The 15,906-nt window shown below is 45.6% G+C and overlaps 1 protein-coding gene across 1 annotated transcript; it reads right to left on the bottom strand.

Moving 5' to 3' along the window:
• Window positions 1–3,216: 3,216 nt before the first annotated feature.
• PSMA4 (proteasome subunit alpha 4) lies at window positions 3,217–13,616 on the bottom strand. Its single transcript, XM_027840725.1, has 9 exons — window positions 13,510–13,616; window positions 11,186–11,211; window positions 10,879–10,921; window positions 10,438–10,600; window positions 8,467–8,544; window positions 7,534–7,622; window positions 6,250–6,380; window positions 5,816–5,939; window positions 3,217–3,620 (listed from the first exon to the last, which is right to left on the bottom strand). The coding sequence occupies exons 2-9, from the start codon at window positions 11,186–11,188 to the stop codon at window positions 3,466–3,468; spliced, it is 786 nt and encodes a 261-aa protein (XP_027696526.1). The 5' UTR covers window positions 11,189–11,211; window positions 13,510–13,616; the 3' UTR covers window positions 3,217–3,465.
• Window positions 13,617–15,906: the final 2,290 nt, after the last annotated feature.

Genomic DNA, 15,906 nt, shown 5'->3' with positions numbered 1-15,906 from the left:
AGAATCTCATTTAAGGAAGGCACCCACATCTGCTATCCCTGCACGTCTCAATCAGGCCTCCTCCATCATGTCCCACACCAGGGAACTTCCTTCTTCCCCAGCCCTGATCCTCCTTCTAGTCCCTTTTCCCCATTAGAATATAAGCTCCTTGAGGGGAGGGATTGTCTTTTTTTTGCTTGTCTTTTTATTCCCAGCACTTAGCATAGTGTCTGGTACATAGTGAGCATTTAATAAATGCTTGTTAACTAAACAACCTTGCCTAATAGTTTGCCATAATGAAAGGAGTTTGCACATACATTTAGTAATCATTGTTTATATCTAGCCCAAAGAGGCTAACCTAGTGCTTTTTTTAAAATGGGTGGATATGCATGTTTTGGAAAGTCTTTCCTTAAAGTATCTCCAGAGCACCCATTAGATGTCATTGGTGAGACTAAACTCAGTCTGAGCCATGTTCCTGGGTCCATAGCAAATGGACCTCAGTGAGGGAGGAAGTGGACACAGCATCCCAGCATCCTCCACCCAGCAGTGATCTCGTAATATTTTAAATAATAAAATCATAAAAAATAATTTTGTTTCTTTGTATCTCTGAGACAGACACAAAGAAGAGGCATCTTGGTACAGTGGTTGGACCACTGAATTTGGCATTAGAGGAGCCAGGTTTGACTCCTAGATCTGCCCCTTACTCTTTTTGCACCTTGGACAAGTCACTCCACTTCTATGACCATCGGTCTCCTCTTCTGCAAAATGAGGGTTTTAAGGATCCTTTCAACTCTAAATCCATGATTCTGATATAATCCTTGGCCTTGAGGAGCTCCATCTGGCTGGAGAGATTACAGAACACTGGACTTGGAGGCAGTGGTCCTGGGTTCAAACCTGGAATCTCTGGACAACCCCAGACAAGTGATCTTACCACTCTGGGCCCGTTTCATCACGTATAAAAGGAGGAGTCGGGGAAGGAAACGTGAAGCCATGGAAAGAGTCAGGGACCTGGAGTCAGAGGATCCACATTCAAGGCACGGCTCTGCTATTAACTACCTGGGAGACCTTGGGCCAAAAACAGAAAATCACTCTCTTTGGATCAGCCCCCTGAATGAGTCCATGTGTTCCCAGAGGTCTTGGTGTGGGTGCAGGGGCAGAGAGAATGCTTGGGATGTGGGTGATGCACATATTTGACAAACATCCCATCAATGCCTTCATCCACTGATGATAGTGAGATAAATGTCCAACAGAATAGGCCATTTCTGTAGATGGCACTATTTCTCCCATCTGTAATGTCCTCCCTCCTACTCTTTCCTTGTCTATCTAACTACTCCCTTGAGGCCTACCTCAAATCTTATCTCCATGAATCCTTCCTTGACCACTCCAGTCCACCGTGATCTCTCTAATGGTTCTCCAGCCATGTCAGGTTCGCCATGTTGTCCCCAGTTGACTCTGAGTTCCTTGACAGAAGGGACCAGTGGACCCCTTACTGTCTAGCATTCCACCTTGTCATCGTTCCTTCATGCAGATTGTCCCTCCTGGAATCCCAAGATTCCAGTGACCCTCCTAGCCCTCCAAATGGATTTATATAGATTTTCTATTGTCCTATCTGTGCACGTTATCCTTCCCACAAGAACGTAAGCCCCACGAGGCCAGGTACCATTCATTTGTCTTTGTATCCCCATTATCTGGCAGACAGTAGGCACTTAATCCTTTGTTGAATTGAATAACCTTCCAGCTCCCATTCATTTGTCTTTGTATCCCCATTATCTGGCAGACAGTAGGCACTTAATCCTTTGTTGAATTGAATAACCTTCCAGCTCTAAATCTATGCTCATCTGTGATCAGGGCAGAAATCATAAAGACCATGGAGGAGGTGGGGTGTGAACTGAGTCTTGGAGTAGAAAGATGTGAAGACACAGAGATGTGAAGGGACTCCATTCCAGTCATGGGGCACATCCTGTACCAACATAGGCAGGAAAGGGCAGAAGGAGACCAAGAAACGGTGAGAAGCCATCTTTGGCTGGATGAAGATGAGTGTGAAAAAGACCAGTGTGACAGGATTGGAGAAGCAGGCTGGAATCACATTGGGATATGTAAAGGAGTTTATCTTTCAGGGCAATGGGGCCACTGAAGGCACCTGAGCAGGATGTCATCATGCAGGTGTATTAGAAACATTATCGGTATGTGCAAGGTGGACTGGAGAGGACCAAGGAAGGCAAAGACGTCTGTTGGGTGGGGGCGAGGACTGAACCAGGGTGGTGGTACAGAATTGATCCAAGAGATGTGGGAGGCAGGAGCCGCAGAACTTGTCTCCATGTTAAAGTGTTAAGGAGAGGGCAGTCAGTGATGACGAGGTGACAAGCCTGGGGGATGCGGTGGACTGCGGGGCCCCCTAGAAATGGCAAGATTTGTCACCTGAGACACTGGTGTGATGTTCAGCTGGGAGTCAGGGAAGAGTGCCTGGCACCGAATACACGCAGGGCTGAGGCAGAGGGCCGTGGGAGCTGTCCTCAAGCCTTCCAAAGGCAGATTTAGGCTCAACAGAGGAAAGCTTCCTGAGCAGAGCTGTCCAGCAGCAGAATGGGTGCCCTCAAGTCAGTGGGACACCTATACAGACAAGAAAGATTACCCTGGTGGTGGATGGCAATGAGGATAAAGTCACGTGCTGAATTAAACAAGAATGTTGGGGACATATAATCAACAGGACTTGTTGAATAGACATGAGGGGCGAGAGGGGAGTCAGGGATCTAATTTCCAGGTGACCAACATGAGAGGAGGTGAATGGTGTGTCCCAAGGAGCAGATTAAGAGGGGCAGGGAGTGTGTTTGGTTTTCAACATGTTCTATTTGAGGTGACAGTGAGACCCTGGGTGGAGATGCCCAGTTGGTAATGCAGGTCTGAACCATGAAGCTCAGAACTGGTTATCTACCTAGCTGCTAAGTCGCACTGACTACCTTGGAAATGTCTCCTTTTTCATCCTCAGGGGCCAACACTGGTCCTCCTCACCTCTCCTGTACTGCTACTTTGATGACAATGAAACCGGCCTCCTGCCTCTGTTATCTGTCAGCTGCCATTTATCTCCCCCCAGATGCAAATTCTCCAAAGATTTAGTCTGTGCTCAGCAATGGCCAGCGCATTCCTCCCAACCAATCACCGCTCTATCAGAAGGTGGATGGATCAGCCTCCTCTACTGGCGCTCAGCTCTCACGGACAAAGCTGGAATAAACACACCGGTCCAGTTTTTCCAAGTTTTATTCAAAAAGCAGACATAAGGTGTCCATGAGGAATAATCACCATTACAGTCAAGTACTGAGGGGCACAGAATGACAATGACCCCGTCCAGTAAGTAATGTCCTATTTCCTCACTGAAGAGACTAAGAAAAACCAGGCTTGAGGCTTCCTCTGTGTGGAATTTTAAGAGCAGCTTTTTAAGCTGAAAAGGAACCCTAAGGTTATCTATTTAAAAAATCCTGCTTTCAGATTCTATTTATCTTTTTCTTTCTGTTCTTTTTCCTTCTTCTCACGTTCTGCTTTTGCTTCTTCCTCTTCGTGTTTCTTAATCAACTGTTCCACTTCTTTCTGTTTCAAAACTCTTATTGTCGTCTTCCCATTTTCTCTTGTTAATGTGGCAATTTCGACTACAAAGAAAACAAAGGAATGTTTATCCAAGGCAATAAATCACCCTCAAAACTACCAACAAATGCACCCCCACTTCTGCAGTTTCTGCGCTGTAAATACTACCGCAGCCCAGCTCCTCACGTCGTCTCCACATCTCTAACCATTATGCTCACCTACATTCCAGTCACCCCTTCTGAGCCCATGGAGCCCAGGCTCTCCAAGGCAGACCGAAGACTGGAAAGACTTCAGTGACCTGGGCCCATCCAGACCCTGGACCGGCCCCAAGGTGACAGCCGAGGCAGGAGGGCTTGTGAACCACTGCTGAAGGAAGCCCCAGCAGATCCAGCTGTTCCGCCAGGAGCTATGCCCCTGGGGTCAACCACAGCTTCCTTCTCAGCACCTTAGGGATCATCTAATGCACATTTTACAGATAAGGAAAGGAAGCCCCAAGAGGTCAGTGACTTTCCCAAGGTCAACCACGCCCAGAACTGGACCTGAATCCAGGTCTCCTGGTTCCAAATTTCGGCAGGGCTCCTTTTCCTGCTCTCTCAAGCCGCATTAAGGCCTCTCTGACCACTTCTTCCTATTTCTCACATCAAGGCCTTCCACACTTCATTAGCCGCTCTCATGCACCTTCGGGGGGGGGGGGTCTCTTGCTACTACCAAGCAAAGAGCCCCCCATGAACCCCATGAATGAAGGTGGGAATACACAGTGGGGGAAATAAGGCACATTTCAACTCAACTCAAGAGGCTAAGTTCTAATGCACCTGAACCAAGAAGGTAGTAACTACAAGTTGTTTTTTAACTGAACTCTTGCTAATATTTCAGTGTCTGTGATTCCACTGGGGTGGCACAACCCTCACACCTCAGAGCAAGGCTTCAAAAGCTGCTCTGGCCACAAACGTCCTATCTGGGAACCAATCTCTGGGCTCCTTCACACTCGGCCAAGCTGGTTCTAAGACACTAGCCAGGTGACAGAGCCAGCAGCCTTTCTAGCTTGGTAAAGCCTACCTAAGGTTCTATTTATTATTGTTGTTGTTCAGTCATTTCAGTCCAGTCTGACTCTCCGTCATCCCATTTGGGGCTTTCTTGGTAAAGATATTAGAGTGGTTTGCCATTCCCTTCTCCAGCTCATTTTACAGATAAGTGACTTGCCCAGGGTCACACAGCTAGTAAGTGTCTGAGGTTAGATTTGAACTCAGGGACACTCATCTTCCTGACTCCAGGCCTGGCACTCTAACCACTGTGTCACCTAGCTGCCTTAAGGGTCTATTTTCTCCCCTTTGTAGACTTAGGATTTCTGGGCACCTCCCTAACCTGATGAGATGGTTGGTTTTGAATCCACAATAAGTTAGATTTAGATTCCTACTTGCCACTATTCATAGTAACAATAATGATAACGACAATATTAACACATACAATGCTTTAAAGTTTACACAGCACTTTCTCCACAGCAGCCCTATCTACAGACTAATGACTATAAATAACATTGTCACCCTTTCACAAAAGAGACTGAGGAAGGTCATGACTGACCCAAGTTCATTGTGTCAACCGTCAAAGCTCTGATCTGAGCCCAGAACTCCTGACACCACACCCAGAACTCTTTTTACTCCCCCATTTTTCTTCAAAGGCCTAACATAAAGATAACTACAAAAGAGAGAAGAGTCTAGGAGGAAAGTCACCCTGTTTTCCAAGGAAGTTTTTGCAACTTAAGAGACTGAAGTTGGCCACGCCGAGACTCCTTTATTCACTTATCAGATTCTTATCCAACTCAAATCTGTGAAGCCATCCTTACTCCTACATCCTCGACATGATACCTGACCTTGGGCCTCATATTAGACTTGGCTTATGTCTCTTATATACTTATTTTTTGTAACTTTGAATTTTATTTTAAAAAATTGAAGTATGGCAATCCTTCAGAACACGGACATGTCAGTGTCTAACCCTGACAGGGGTTTTGCATCCCTTCTTTGCACTAGTTACTTGCATGCTGCGTCCCCTCTTCCCCACTGGACTGTAGCCAAGGGCAAGGCACACGGGCTTTCTACGTTCTTATCCTGGCCAGAGCAAGCAGTTTGCTGAATCTGTCTTTGGACAAGTTTACCTTAACTACAAAACAGAACAAATACATCCAATCCTCTTAACTGGGTTGGGAATTTTCAGCACAAAGACAATCAGCTCATAGGACAACAAGGACAGGCGAGGCACAGGTTACCTTTTTCAGCAGAAAGTTTACTAACATCCATGGTTTTATTGAGCACTTTAATTGCCAAGGCAAGTGCTGATTTCAGAGTCATTCCTCCCTCCTTGTAGTCTTGCTTTAACATTGACACAGCCGCCTATAAGACACAGAGGGAAAAATCAATGCCCAGAATCCCCTTTAGCCTCCGGATAAAGTTCTCAAATATGCACGCCAGAAGACAAGCATCGTTCCAGGTGCTCGATGTGTAAGGCTCCTCACCACCGCCCTGTGAGGTAGCCAGTGGGAGAGGGAGCAGAGGCTCAGAGAGATTCCAGACCATCCCCAGGTTAACCCAGGTAACAAAGGTCAGACTTGGGTCTGCTCCAGAGGACTGGCTCTCTTTCCATGACACCTGGCTGCCTTCTCCTGGGGCTGCTCTACATTTCCTGCCATTACAGGACACTCACCGCACTGTTATTCCCAATGCAAGTGGCCTTCCAACCTCCATAATTTCCACTGGGGTCGCTTTGATACAGCTGGAAACCATAATGCTTATCCCAGCCGATGTACAGTAGTGAAACACCAAAAGGGCGTTTTCCTACAAAAAAAAAGGTCCGTATTAGCAGAGTAAATGTAGGATCCACACAGTGGTCATTAAAGTCATTACCAAAGGGTTATCAAAATGTGCATAGCCTTTGACCCAGAAATACCACATCTAGGACTGTTTTCCAAAGAGACCATAAAAATGGGAAAAGGATCCACATGTACAAAATATTTATAGCAGCTATACATGTGGTAGCAAAGAACTGGAAACTAAGGGGATGCCCATCAATTAGGGAATGGCTGAACAAGCTGTGGTATATGAATGTAAGGAATACTATTGTGCTATAAGAAATGATGAGCAGGCAGACTTCAGAAAAACCTGGAAAGACTTGTATGGACTGATGCTGAGTGAAGTGAGCAGAACTAGAACATTGTACACAGTTAACAGTTATGTTGTGCGATGACTAACTTTGATGGACTTAGCCCTTGTCAGCAATGCAAGGATCTAAGACATCTCCAAAAGTCTCATGATGAAAAATGCTATCCACATTCAGAGAAAGAACTATGGAGTCTGAATGCAGACTGAAGCATACTATTTGCTCTTTTTTTTCCTTCTGTTTTGTTTTGTTTCTTCTTTCTTGTCCTATTGGTTCTAACTCTTCTTTACAACATGACTAATGTGAAAGTGTGTTTAACAGGAATGTATATGTAGAGCCTATATCAGATTGCATGCCGTCTTGAGGAGGGAGGGGGAGAAAATTTAAAACTCAAAAGCTTATGGAAGTGAATGTTGAAAAATAAAAATAAATTAATTTAAAAAATAAAATAAAAACAAAAAAAAATCATTACCAAACCCTTTTCTGCAAACTAAAACTTTAATAAACTGTTGATAAGCTCTACCATAAATCCTACTTTTGTTCATTGGAAATACACAGAGCCAGAAGGCAGAATAAAGCTTAGTTTTAAGTGGCATTATTGTGTAAACAGAAATTCTCTTCCATATTTGAACATGTTTATTTTAGCCTCTCAAAGGTTTAGCAACAAAATTTCAGGCCTAAACTAAATGCCTGCAAAACAGAAGCAAGAATATCTGGAAAAAATGTTAATATACATAATTTCCAACTTCTTTTTGCTATCTAAAAAGCAGTTTCTTATTCACAAGCTTTGAACATTTTTTAGACGGGCTCCAAGCAATTAATAATCAGTACCTCCAAACTGTGTATAAGCTTGCTTGATATCACACAGCGCTGTGACCAACTGCTCACAAGGAATAGGCTCTTGATACTGTAACAGGTACCTAGTGTGCAAAGAGATTGACATATCAATACTTAGACCAAAAAGCCGCTGAGCAGCTCTACTGCACAGAAATGTGATCTTCAAGTCCTACACCACTGAAGCAAGCGGCGACATGGAGGAATCAAGCCAACACAGGCACTCCTAACGTGTCCCAAATACTACGATCGTATATTGATGGCAGCAAAGGCCAGTGTATAGGATTATTTACCACTGGGACACAAATGTGCACATGCTGTCAGATTAAGGCAGCTGAGCTGGGGGTGTCATGGAGAGCGCACCACTGGGAGTCAGGAAGACTGAACTCAAATACTTTGTCACACACCAGCGGCGTGAGCCTGGGAAAGTCACTTAGCCTTTCTTTCCTCATCCATAAAATGGGGATTAATAATGCTCCCAAGTATACTTCTTAAGGTTGTTGTTAGGAAACAATGAGATAACATATGTAAAGAAGCTTTGTAAACCTAACAAGAGAAAAGATCTGGTATATTACATATATCACAATTCTCAATTTGTGACACAAGTTATGATATTATTTTTAATAATAATAAACAAGGCACTGGATCAGCTTTGATCTGTGCATAACCAATGATGAAATAGTGAATCTTTTACAAATTGGAAATATACAGTTGTGTGATGCCAAGGATCTGTTTATCTTAATAGATTACAACTCGGCAAGATCCCTAACAAAAGCTTTGAAGTGGCAGTAACATCTGCAGTCTCAGCCTCTTTTGGAGGGGTGATCTTCTCAATGACTTAATGACATCGACTCGACACTCTGCCACAGATGAGCTCTCCCTGGTATTAACCCCAAACTGCTGTGCGTTCTCCTCACCGTGTGAACCTACCTCTGAGCAATGAGTCTCAGTTCATTAGTTAAAACATTAGCATCAGAAGTTATGCCTGCCACACTGCAAGCCATATCCCTGAAGGAAAAAAAAGAAAACAGGTCTTATCAAATAAACAGGGAACATTCCTGTAGAGAATATTTGACAGTATTAAAGAATAAATATCTGTAAATGTCTAATAATATTGCATAATAGCTACACTCAACTCTGGTGACAAGATAAGTTGGTTACTATCTATTATTTTTAAATGTGTTATTAGTAGCCCAAAATGTTTGCTTTAGAACATCACCATATAAAGGAAATCACAACAACTTTGCTTTTGTCATTGTAAAAGACCTTTGAAATAATATTTCATTTTGGGAAATTCAACCCATATTGTTCCTGTATAGTTGAGGGACTCCCTTCCCCACCTGCCCTGGCCTGCCCAGAGCCCACCATGATTTCTCCCCCTCCCTCATGGTTGCTGGCATGGGTCCTCCAGGACATGGGGTGCTAGCCAGACACAGTTACTCACATCTCTTCAATGGAGAGGGAGTCACCAACTATAATCCTTCTGAAGATGGAGGAGCACCAGGCCTGATCACTGGCCCCGCTACTGTGCCTTGCTGTCTGTCCTCCTTTCTACACATGAACTCTTCTATGTATTGTCTCCTTCAATTAGAATGTGTTTTCTCTGAGAACAGGGACTGTCTCATTGTCTCACTTTTCTATTTATATTCCTAACACTTAGTCCAGTGCTCAGCATAAACTAAGCACTTAATAAATACTTATCCATTCCACATCTTACTGTAAATGGGGGAATACAGGTAACATGAAGTTAAAAATTTATATTGATAAATATGTATGTATGCAAGCATGTGTGGCTGTGTGTGTATGAATAAACTAAATCTCAAAGAATAAGGGATGAAACAGAAAAAAAGGACTTTCTTTCTACTTTATGTACATTAGCTAAGTTCCCTTTTGGTTGTTTAAGATGGAATGGACATCCTCAATTCTACATGCCATTTACCCTCTACCACATGAAACGAAAGCAGGCCAACTGGCAATTGGATTCCAGCTACAGACCTGTCATAAAGAAATGCCATCTTTGTCAAGGGAAGGATCGAACATTTTGAGATTTTATGGATTACAGTTGAAAGGGACCTTGGAGACCATGTAAACCAGCCCCAGCCCTTTAGAGAGTAGGAGAGTTTGGGTAAATGGCCCCCAGTGCAACACAAACACAGTTAAGACGGGGTGAGGTCAGAAGCAAACTTGTCATTCCTGCGCCTTGTCACAGCTAGGCCAACATCGGGTAGTAGCGCCATACCAAGGCTATAGGCAGTTCCACCCCAAGTTTTTCTCCCTTTTCAGGCTGTCACTTGGGGAAGCAGAGGGCAGAGTTGCCTATGATGTGGCAGGGAATGAGAAAGTTCTCATCTCATAAAGGAAAGGCAGTGTGACAGTGTATACTGGACTGAGGGCCAAAGACACTGGTCAGGTCTCGCCTCTGGCACAAAGCTGGCTGCCCCTGGGTCACATAACCTCTCAATGCCCCAGGCCACTTTAATGCAAGTTACCAGTGAGCTGCCTATCTGTATTCCATTCCAAGAGATCTTATATTGATGAAATCACAGGCCTTGACAAAAAAAAAAAGGAGGCCTTTTAAAAATTCCTGGGTCCGCTCCTCATGTGAAGTGAGAATCCTCACAAAGAACAAATCACCACGTTTCCTGGGTGCCTGCTAAGTTCCAGCACTGTGCGAAGTACTGAAGAACTGGGCTTGACAGGCCAGACCTGGCCTTAACTCTGGACAACAGACAATATGAGCAACTCGAAGGAGTTCTCAGGAGCCCAAGATCTAATGAGGTGCCTTGAAGCCTCATTTACTATATACTACCCAACTCCACTTTTCCAGGACACAGAGAAATTCTAATTTCCACTCTGTCACAGGTATCTACATTATCATGTAGAATCAAAGACCTCACTTACTCATTGAGTTTGTAAATCTTTTCTGAAAAAAAGACTTCATCCAGAAGCTTGTGAATGTTCCGTCTCTCTGCAGCTAGCAAAACACCATCATTTGCTAAAATGCCCAAGCAGGTGCCTGCATGTCCAATAGCTTCCATGGCATATTCCACCTGGTACAAGCGACCTACAAAATAAGACCAATAAGCAAACCTTCCTGTCACGGCTGACAGACAAGACTCAAAAGAAACCACAGGACAGTAACGATACCAAGAAGTTTGGTTTTTCTATGCAGAATATTAGACTAACCTAGAAGATTTATTATCAGAAAGTTCAACTTGCAACAGAAAGCTGAGATATTTTTAAAAGTGAAAAGTTTGTTTTTTTTTTTTTAAAAGACACTGAAACAAAACCAACAGTTCTCTCTCACTGTGATTTGAGATAAGCTAAAGGATTTCTACTTACCTTCTGGTGAAAATATAGTGGTCCTCGAGTCATATCTTCGAGACTATAAAAGAAATACATACAAAGAAATTTTGCCTTTCCAAAAATATGCGTATAAATTCCGAAACACCTCCTAACCCACACCCACCAAACCTAGTTGTTTTATGCAGACTAAATAAGAAGATAGCAACGGTTTAGCAATCTTGGAGTACTTCCTCCAACTTCTTTCTACCCACTTTAGTTTTCTCATGCTATACAGACATGAAGTACAAACAATGCTCTTTGTTACTCATACTATGAAACTAATACTGGCATGTATGTGACTCACCATGTTTCCTGTATTTTATATTATTCCTAGAAAAATAAAACAAGTCTATTAGTAAGAGAGAATGTTACGACAGTTTTCTAGCCATTTAAAAAAACATGTATTACAAGTTTTTTATGACAGTAACTGATAACAAATGTCTGAATTTTTTCATTTATAAATACTACTGGGGAAAAAAAAGCACAGCAATCTCTTATCAAAAGATTTTACTGATTGAAATTAGAAAGGAAGTCTTGGGAAATCAGCAATGGAAGGAAAGAGGGGAAACAAACATTTACTAAGCACCTTCTATGTGCCAGGTACTGTACTACATGCTTTCCAAATATTTCATTTGATTCTCACTACAATGTGCTATTATCCCCATTTTACAACTGAGGATGCTGAGCCCAACAGAGGTTAAGTGACACACCAGAGTCACACCACTAATAAGTGAGGCCAGATTTGAATTCAGGGAGATGAATCTTCCTCACTTTAGGTTCAGCGCTCTATCCTTCTGTCACCAGCTGCCTGTCTACCAATGCCTGTAGGGATCCTGAATTCTAATTCTCATGTTTTAATTATGATATTGTGAGGCTCAGGGAAAAAACTTTCACAGGCCATCCTTAATTTGTCATTTCTAACATGTTAAACGCATCCTCTAACCACTCACCTTACAGTGCTGCTGTGAAGAAAAAACTAAGAGATCATGACTCTTTGAGGCTTTTCATGGGAAGAGCACATCCCAGCTCTGTCACTTAGTAGCTGTGTGACTTTAAATATATTAACTGTCTGTCTCTTTACCCACCCATCGATCTGCTCACCCTTGCACTGGCTCCGCAGGTGTCTAGAAGGCACCCCTCCTCTTCCTTCACTTCTATGGAGTCCTATTTTCCTTAGCAGCTCAAGGAAGGGGCCACTGTCTGAAGCCTTTCTTGGTTGTCCCCCCTCAGATTCTAGATCATCTTCCCCCAATAACCTTGAATGCATTTTATAGAAAATTCTATTTGAACACATTGTCTTTCCTGATAAAATGTATCAACTGAGGAAAAAGCTTCATAAGGTTGTAACGAAAGTGCTCTGTGAAGAACTATGAGCTATCATTATTGTACAATGTTTCATCCCAAACAATAAAAAAAAACCCCGAAATCTTTCCATGATAATTAAAAGTCCATACAAATTAAAGCCCTACTTGTTTGAGATATTTGAAAGCTTCCAATATATTATTTATTTCACTCTCAAATTCACCTGTTCTGAGGACAAATGACTCATTTTACCTAATTAGGAGTCGAGGAATAACTGCTTAGCTACACCAGAAGTCACACAAAGTGCCAGCAAATAAAAGACTTCTTTTCTGTCAATTTGGCAAATTCAGGAGAAACCTGCATTCTAGTGACAGAGGCTTTTGATTCCATCCTATAAAATACAGCTCCTCTCATTTCTCAAGTTTGGTTGGTGTTATAAGATCTACAAACTTCGGCCTTCCATTAGGAAGTAGAGGAGCCTCAGCGCTCCTCCTCCTCCAGCTTCTCGGACACCCCACCAACTAGCCCCGGATCCCAGGCTCAGCCCTGACATTTATCGGCTCTGAGCCCCCAAGTCAATCACTTCAGCCTCAGTTTCCTCTGCAGGAGAGGGTTGGATTGGAGCATTTCTAAGGTCCTTCTGGTGCAAGCCTTCCTGGCTGTATGATGCGTAAGCAGAAAGCAAAGAAAGTGAAAGTGAATGTATGGAACCAGAGTCAGGCAGTTACAACTTCAGCCCCCACAACGTCAGGGAGCCGCCACGGGGGGCGCGAGGCTCGGAGCGATACATTGTAGCCCAGCCGTCTGCAAACAGGAGATGGGGCTGGTGTCCCGTGCCGACCCACCCCCAGCACCGCGGGGTGGCGGGACCCGCACACAACCACACCGACGGAGAACGACGAGGCCCGCGGACCCCGGGTGGCCCAAGGGTCCCTGGCCCCGTTTTCCAGACGAGGAAACTGAGTCTCGGAGGGAAACGAGGTGCCCGAGGTCCCCAGGAGTCAGCCCGCGCTGCTCCCCCGCCCCGGGCTAGTTCAGCGTCACGGCCCCCAGCGAGGGTCTCCCACGCCCTCGGCTCGAGCGGACCCACGGGCTCCCCGCGCGCGGCTCCCGCCCGACCACCCGGTGCAGAGGAGGAAACTGAGGCCCGGCCGCCTCGGCGTTCCCCCCACCAAGCGCCGCCGGCCGGAGGCCGCCAGGGGACACGCTCGTCAGGCCCGGGGGCGGCGGCTCCTGCACCGTCATCGCGCCGCGCGCCGGCCGGGCAACCGGGCGGATCGGGGGAGGGTCCGGCCGCGCCCGGCCCTGGGGGCGGCGGGCACTCACCTCCGGGGATGCCAGGGGTCGGGGTTCTCCGGCCGCGCCGCTGCTCGTTCCGCCGGGTCCGGGTCGTGTCTCCGCGAGTCACAGGCCGAGCTCCGCTGCCACAAATGGCCGCCCGCGCCTGCGCACTGCCCGGGGTGGGGGCGGGGCCGCGCCTGCGCAGAACGCGGGGGCCTGGCGGGCGCAGGGAGCACGTGGGGGCCGGGCCGGGGCCTGGCGGAGCTGCGCGAGGGCGGGCGACGAGGAGAGGCCGGGCCGGCCCCCGTCGCCTCCCCTCTCCCCTGCGCCCCCCCAGCACTCCTGGACCTCCGGAGCTGGAGGAGCCGCGCGGGTAACAGGCGGGAAAACTGAGGCCTCATTGATTCAAATTGTCTGAACCCCCTCCGCCTCCTGCCCGTCTTTCCTCGTCTGCCTTTTTAAGCACGTGCCAAATGCACATACTTGACGTTGCCCCCACACAGAATGCACGCCGCATGCATGCTCCTTCCCCATGCATCCATCTCCTCTAGCTCATCATTTACGTTTGCCTTAGCAAGCGTATGGCCAGCCCTGTTGTAAGGAGCCAACTTTTCTCTTTGTTTCAACAATGTATAAATATGGCTTGTGTAATTGACGATGCATTCCCCAACAACCGCTGTGGTATAGGTGCCATATCCCAATAGCATATAGTCAATAGGCATTTCTGCTATTTTGAGTCTAATAAAAACCTACTCTGATTCACGCTGGCATAATTGGCATTAGCTAGCTGAACTGATAGGAAAAATCCTGCAATATTTATTACTGGGAATTTTTGCTTTTATATCAGTCATAAATTGATATTAACTGGAATCCACGAGCTCTCAAAAGTTAAACAAACCCACTAAATGACCTCATCTGATTGGTATGCACCATTCCACACCCATGGTCCCCCAGCTGCATTTCAGTATTTTGTTCTTGGCCATGGGGACTGGAGCTCCAGAGAGACTGAACTTATATATAAGATGCAGACATCATCTGTGTAGAGTATAACCGAACCCTAGTTGCTGATGAGGCCGCTGAGTGTATATAGAAAGGAGCAGATGGTTAAGGACAGAGTTCTGAGCCACAAACAGTGGGGGGTCTGATTGTGTGATGGTCCAGCCAAGGTGACTGAGTAGTCCAGCTGGCTGTAAGGATCTTCTCTTCTTCCACTCCTTTACCTGTGCTGTCCCCCAAGTTCTTTGCTATTACTTAATCATTAACAAGCATTTATTAACTTCTGCTGAATACATCAGGCCCTGGAAATACGAAGGCAAAAGCAAAACAATCCCTCCCTTCAAGAGGTTTACATTTTATCAGGAAAGACAATGTGTTCAAATACAATATTCTATAAAATGCATTCAAGGTTATTGGGGGAAGATGATCTAGAATCTGAGGTTTCTTCTGAAACCAAGAAACGCTTCAGACAGCGGCCCCTTCCAAGAGCTGCTAAAGAAAATAGGACTCCATAGAAGTGAAGGAAGAGGAGGGGTGCCTTCCAGACACCTGTGGAGCCAGTGCAAGGGTGAGCAGACTGGTGGGTGGGTAAGGAGCAGTAAACAGGCCAGTGGGCATGGACTGTACCGTGTATGAAGGGGAGTAAAGCCCCGTGAGGCTAGGTAGGTACATCAGGGCCAGGTGGTGATGGTCTTTAAATAGATAGGGAGCCATTGCAGTTTATAGAGTACAGGAATGATGTGGTCATATTTGTGCAACAGCATCAGAGAAAGCCACTCCACTTCCACTTGGGGTGCCCTTAGAACCCCAAGAGGGAGATTTAACCAGCTTTTCTCTGGGGGAATGAATCTCGCCTATTGTACCATTTGGGGCCTAGTCCTCACTCCTGCCTGGGTCCATAGTGAGGCCCTGAGCTTGCTCTCCCAGATCAAGATGGGCTACATCTTTCCTATAGGGTTCCAGAGTACCCCTGAGGATGTCAGGGGGTCACTTCTCTAATGCTGTTGACTTGAATCACCGGGCTGTGTTCCTCCCCACTGATAACCACCAGTGATTAGCACCCTGGTTCCACATGACCATTTAAAATCCCCTCTTCCAGTGGGGGTTACCCTGTTACACTGAAAACCACTGGTACTGCTCTCATATTGACCACTGTTATTTCCTTCTGTTGTTTTCTCTCATCTCTGTTCTTGCCTAGCTGTTACATTGTTTTGTCAAACTGTACCCTTCAGATGTTCCAGTTTTTCCTGATGTCTGTCTTTCTTCATTGGCTCTCCCTACAGCTTAATCCACGTACCCTGGCCTCACTTGCCTCTCCAAGCCTGGACGTCTGGCCCTAACTCTGACCATCCTAATTCCATGAGTGAATTCTGCACTCCCACTGCAAACTCTAAGCTTCGTTAGGTTTGCTTCCTCAGTCTAGAATGTCTTGTGGTCACCTAGCTG

This window comes from Vombatus ursinus, unplaced genomic scaffold (assembly GCF_900497805.2).
Source record: "Vombatus ursinus unplaced genomic scaffold, bare-nosed wombat genome assembly UNPS02014847.1, whole genome shotgun sequence".
Lineage (NCBI taxonomy): Eukaryota > Metazoa > Chordata > Mammalia > Diprotodontia > Vombatidae > Vombatus > Vombatus ursinus.
Note: the sequence above shows the minus strand (reverse complement) of the source record. Positions and strands in the feature narration are given on the sequence as shown.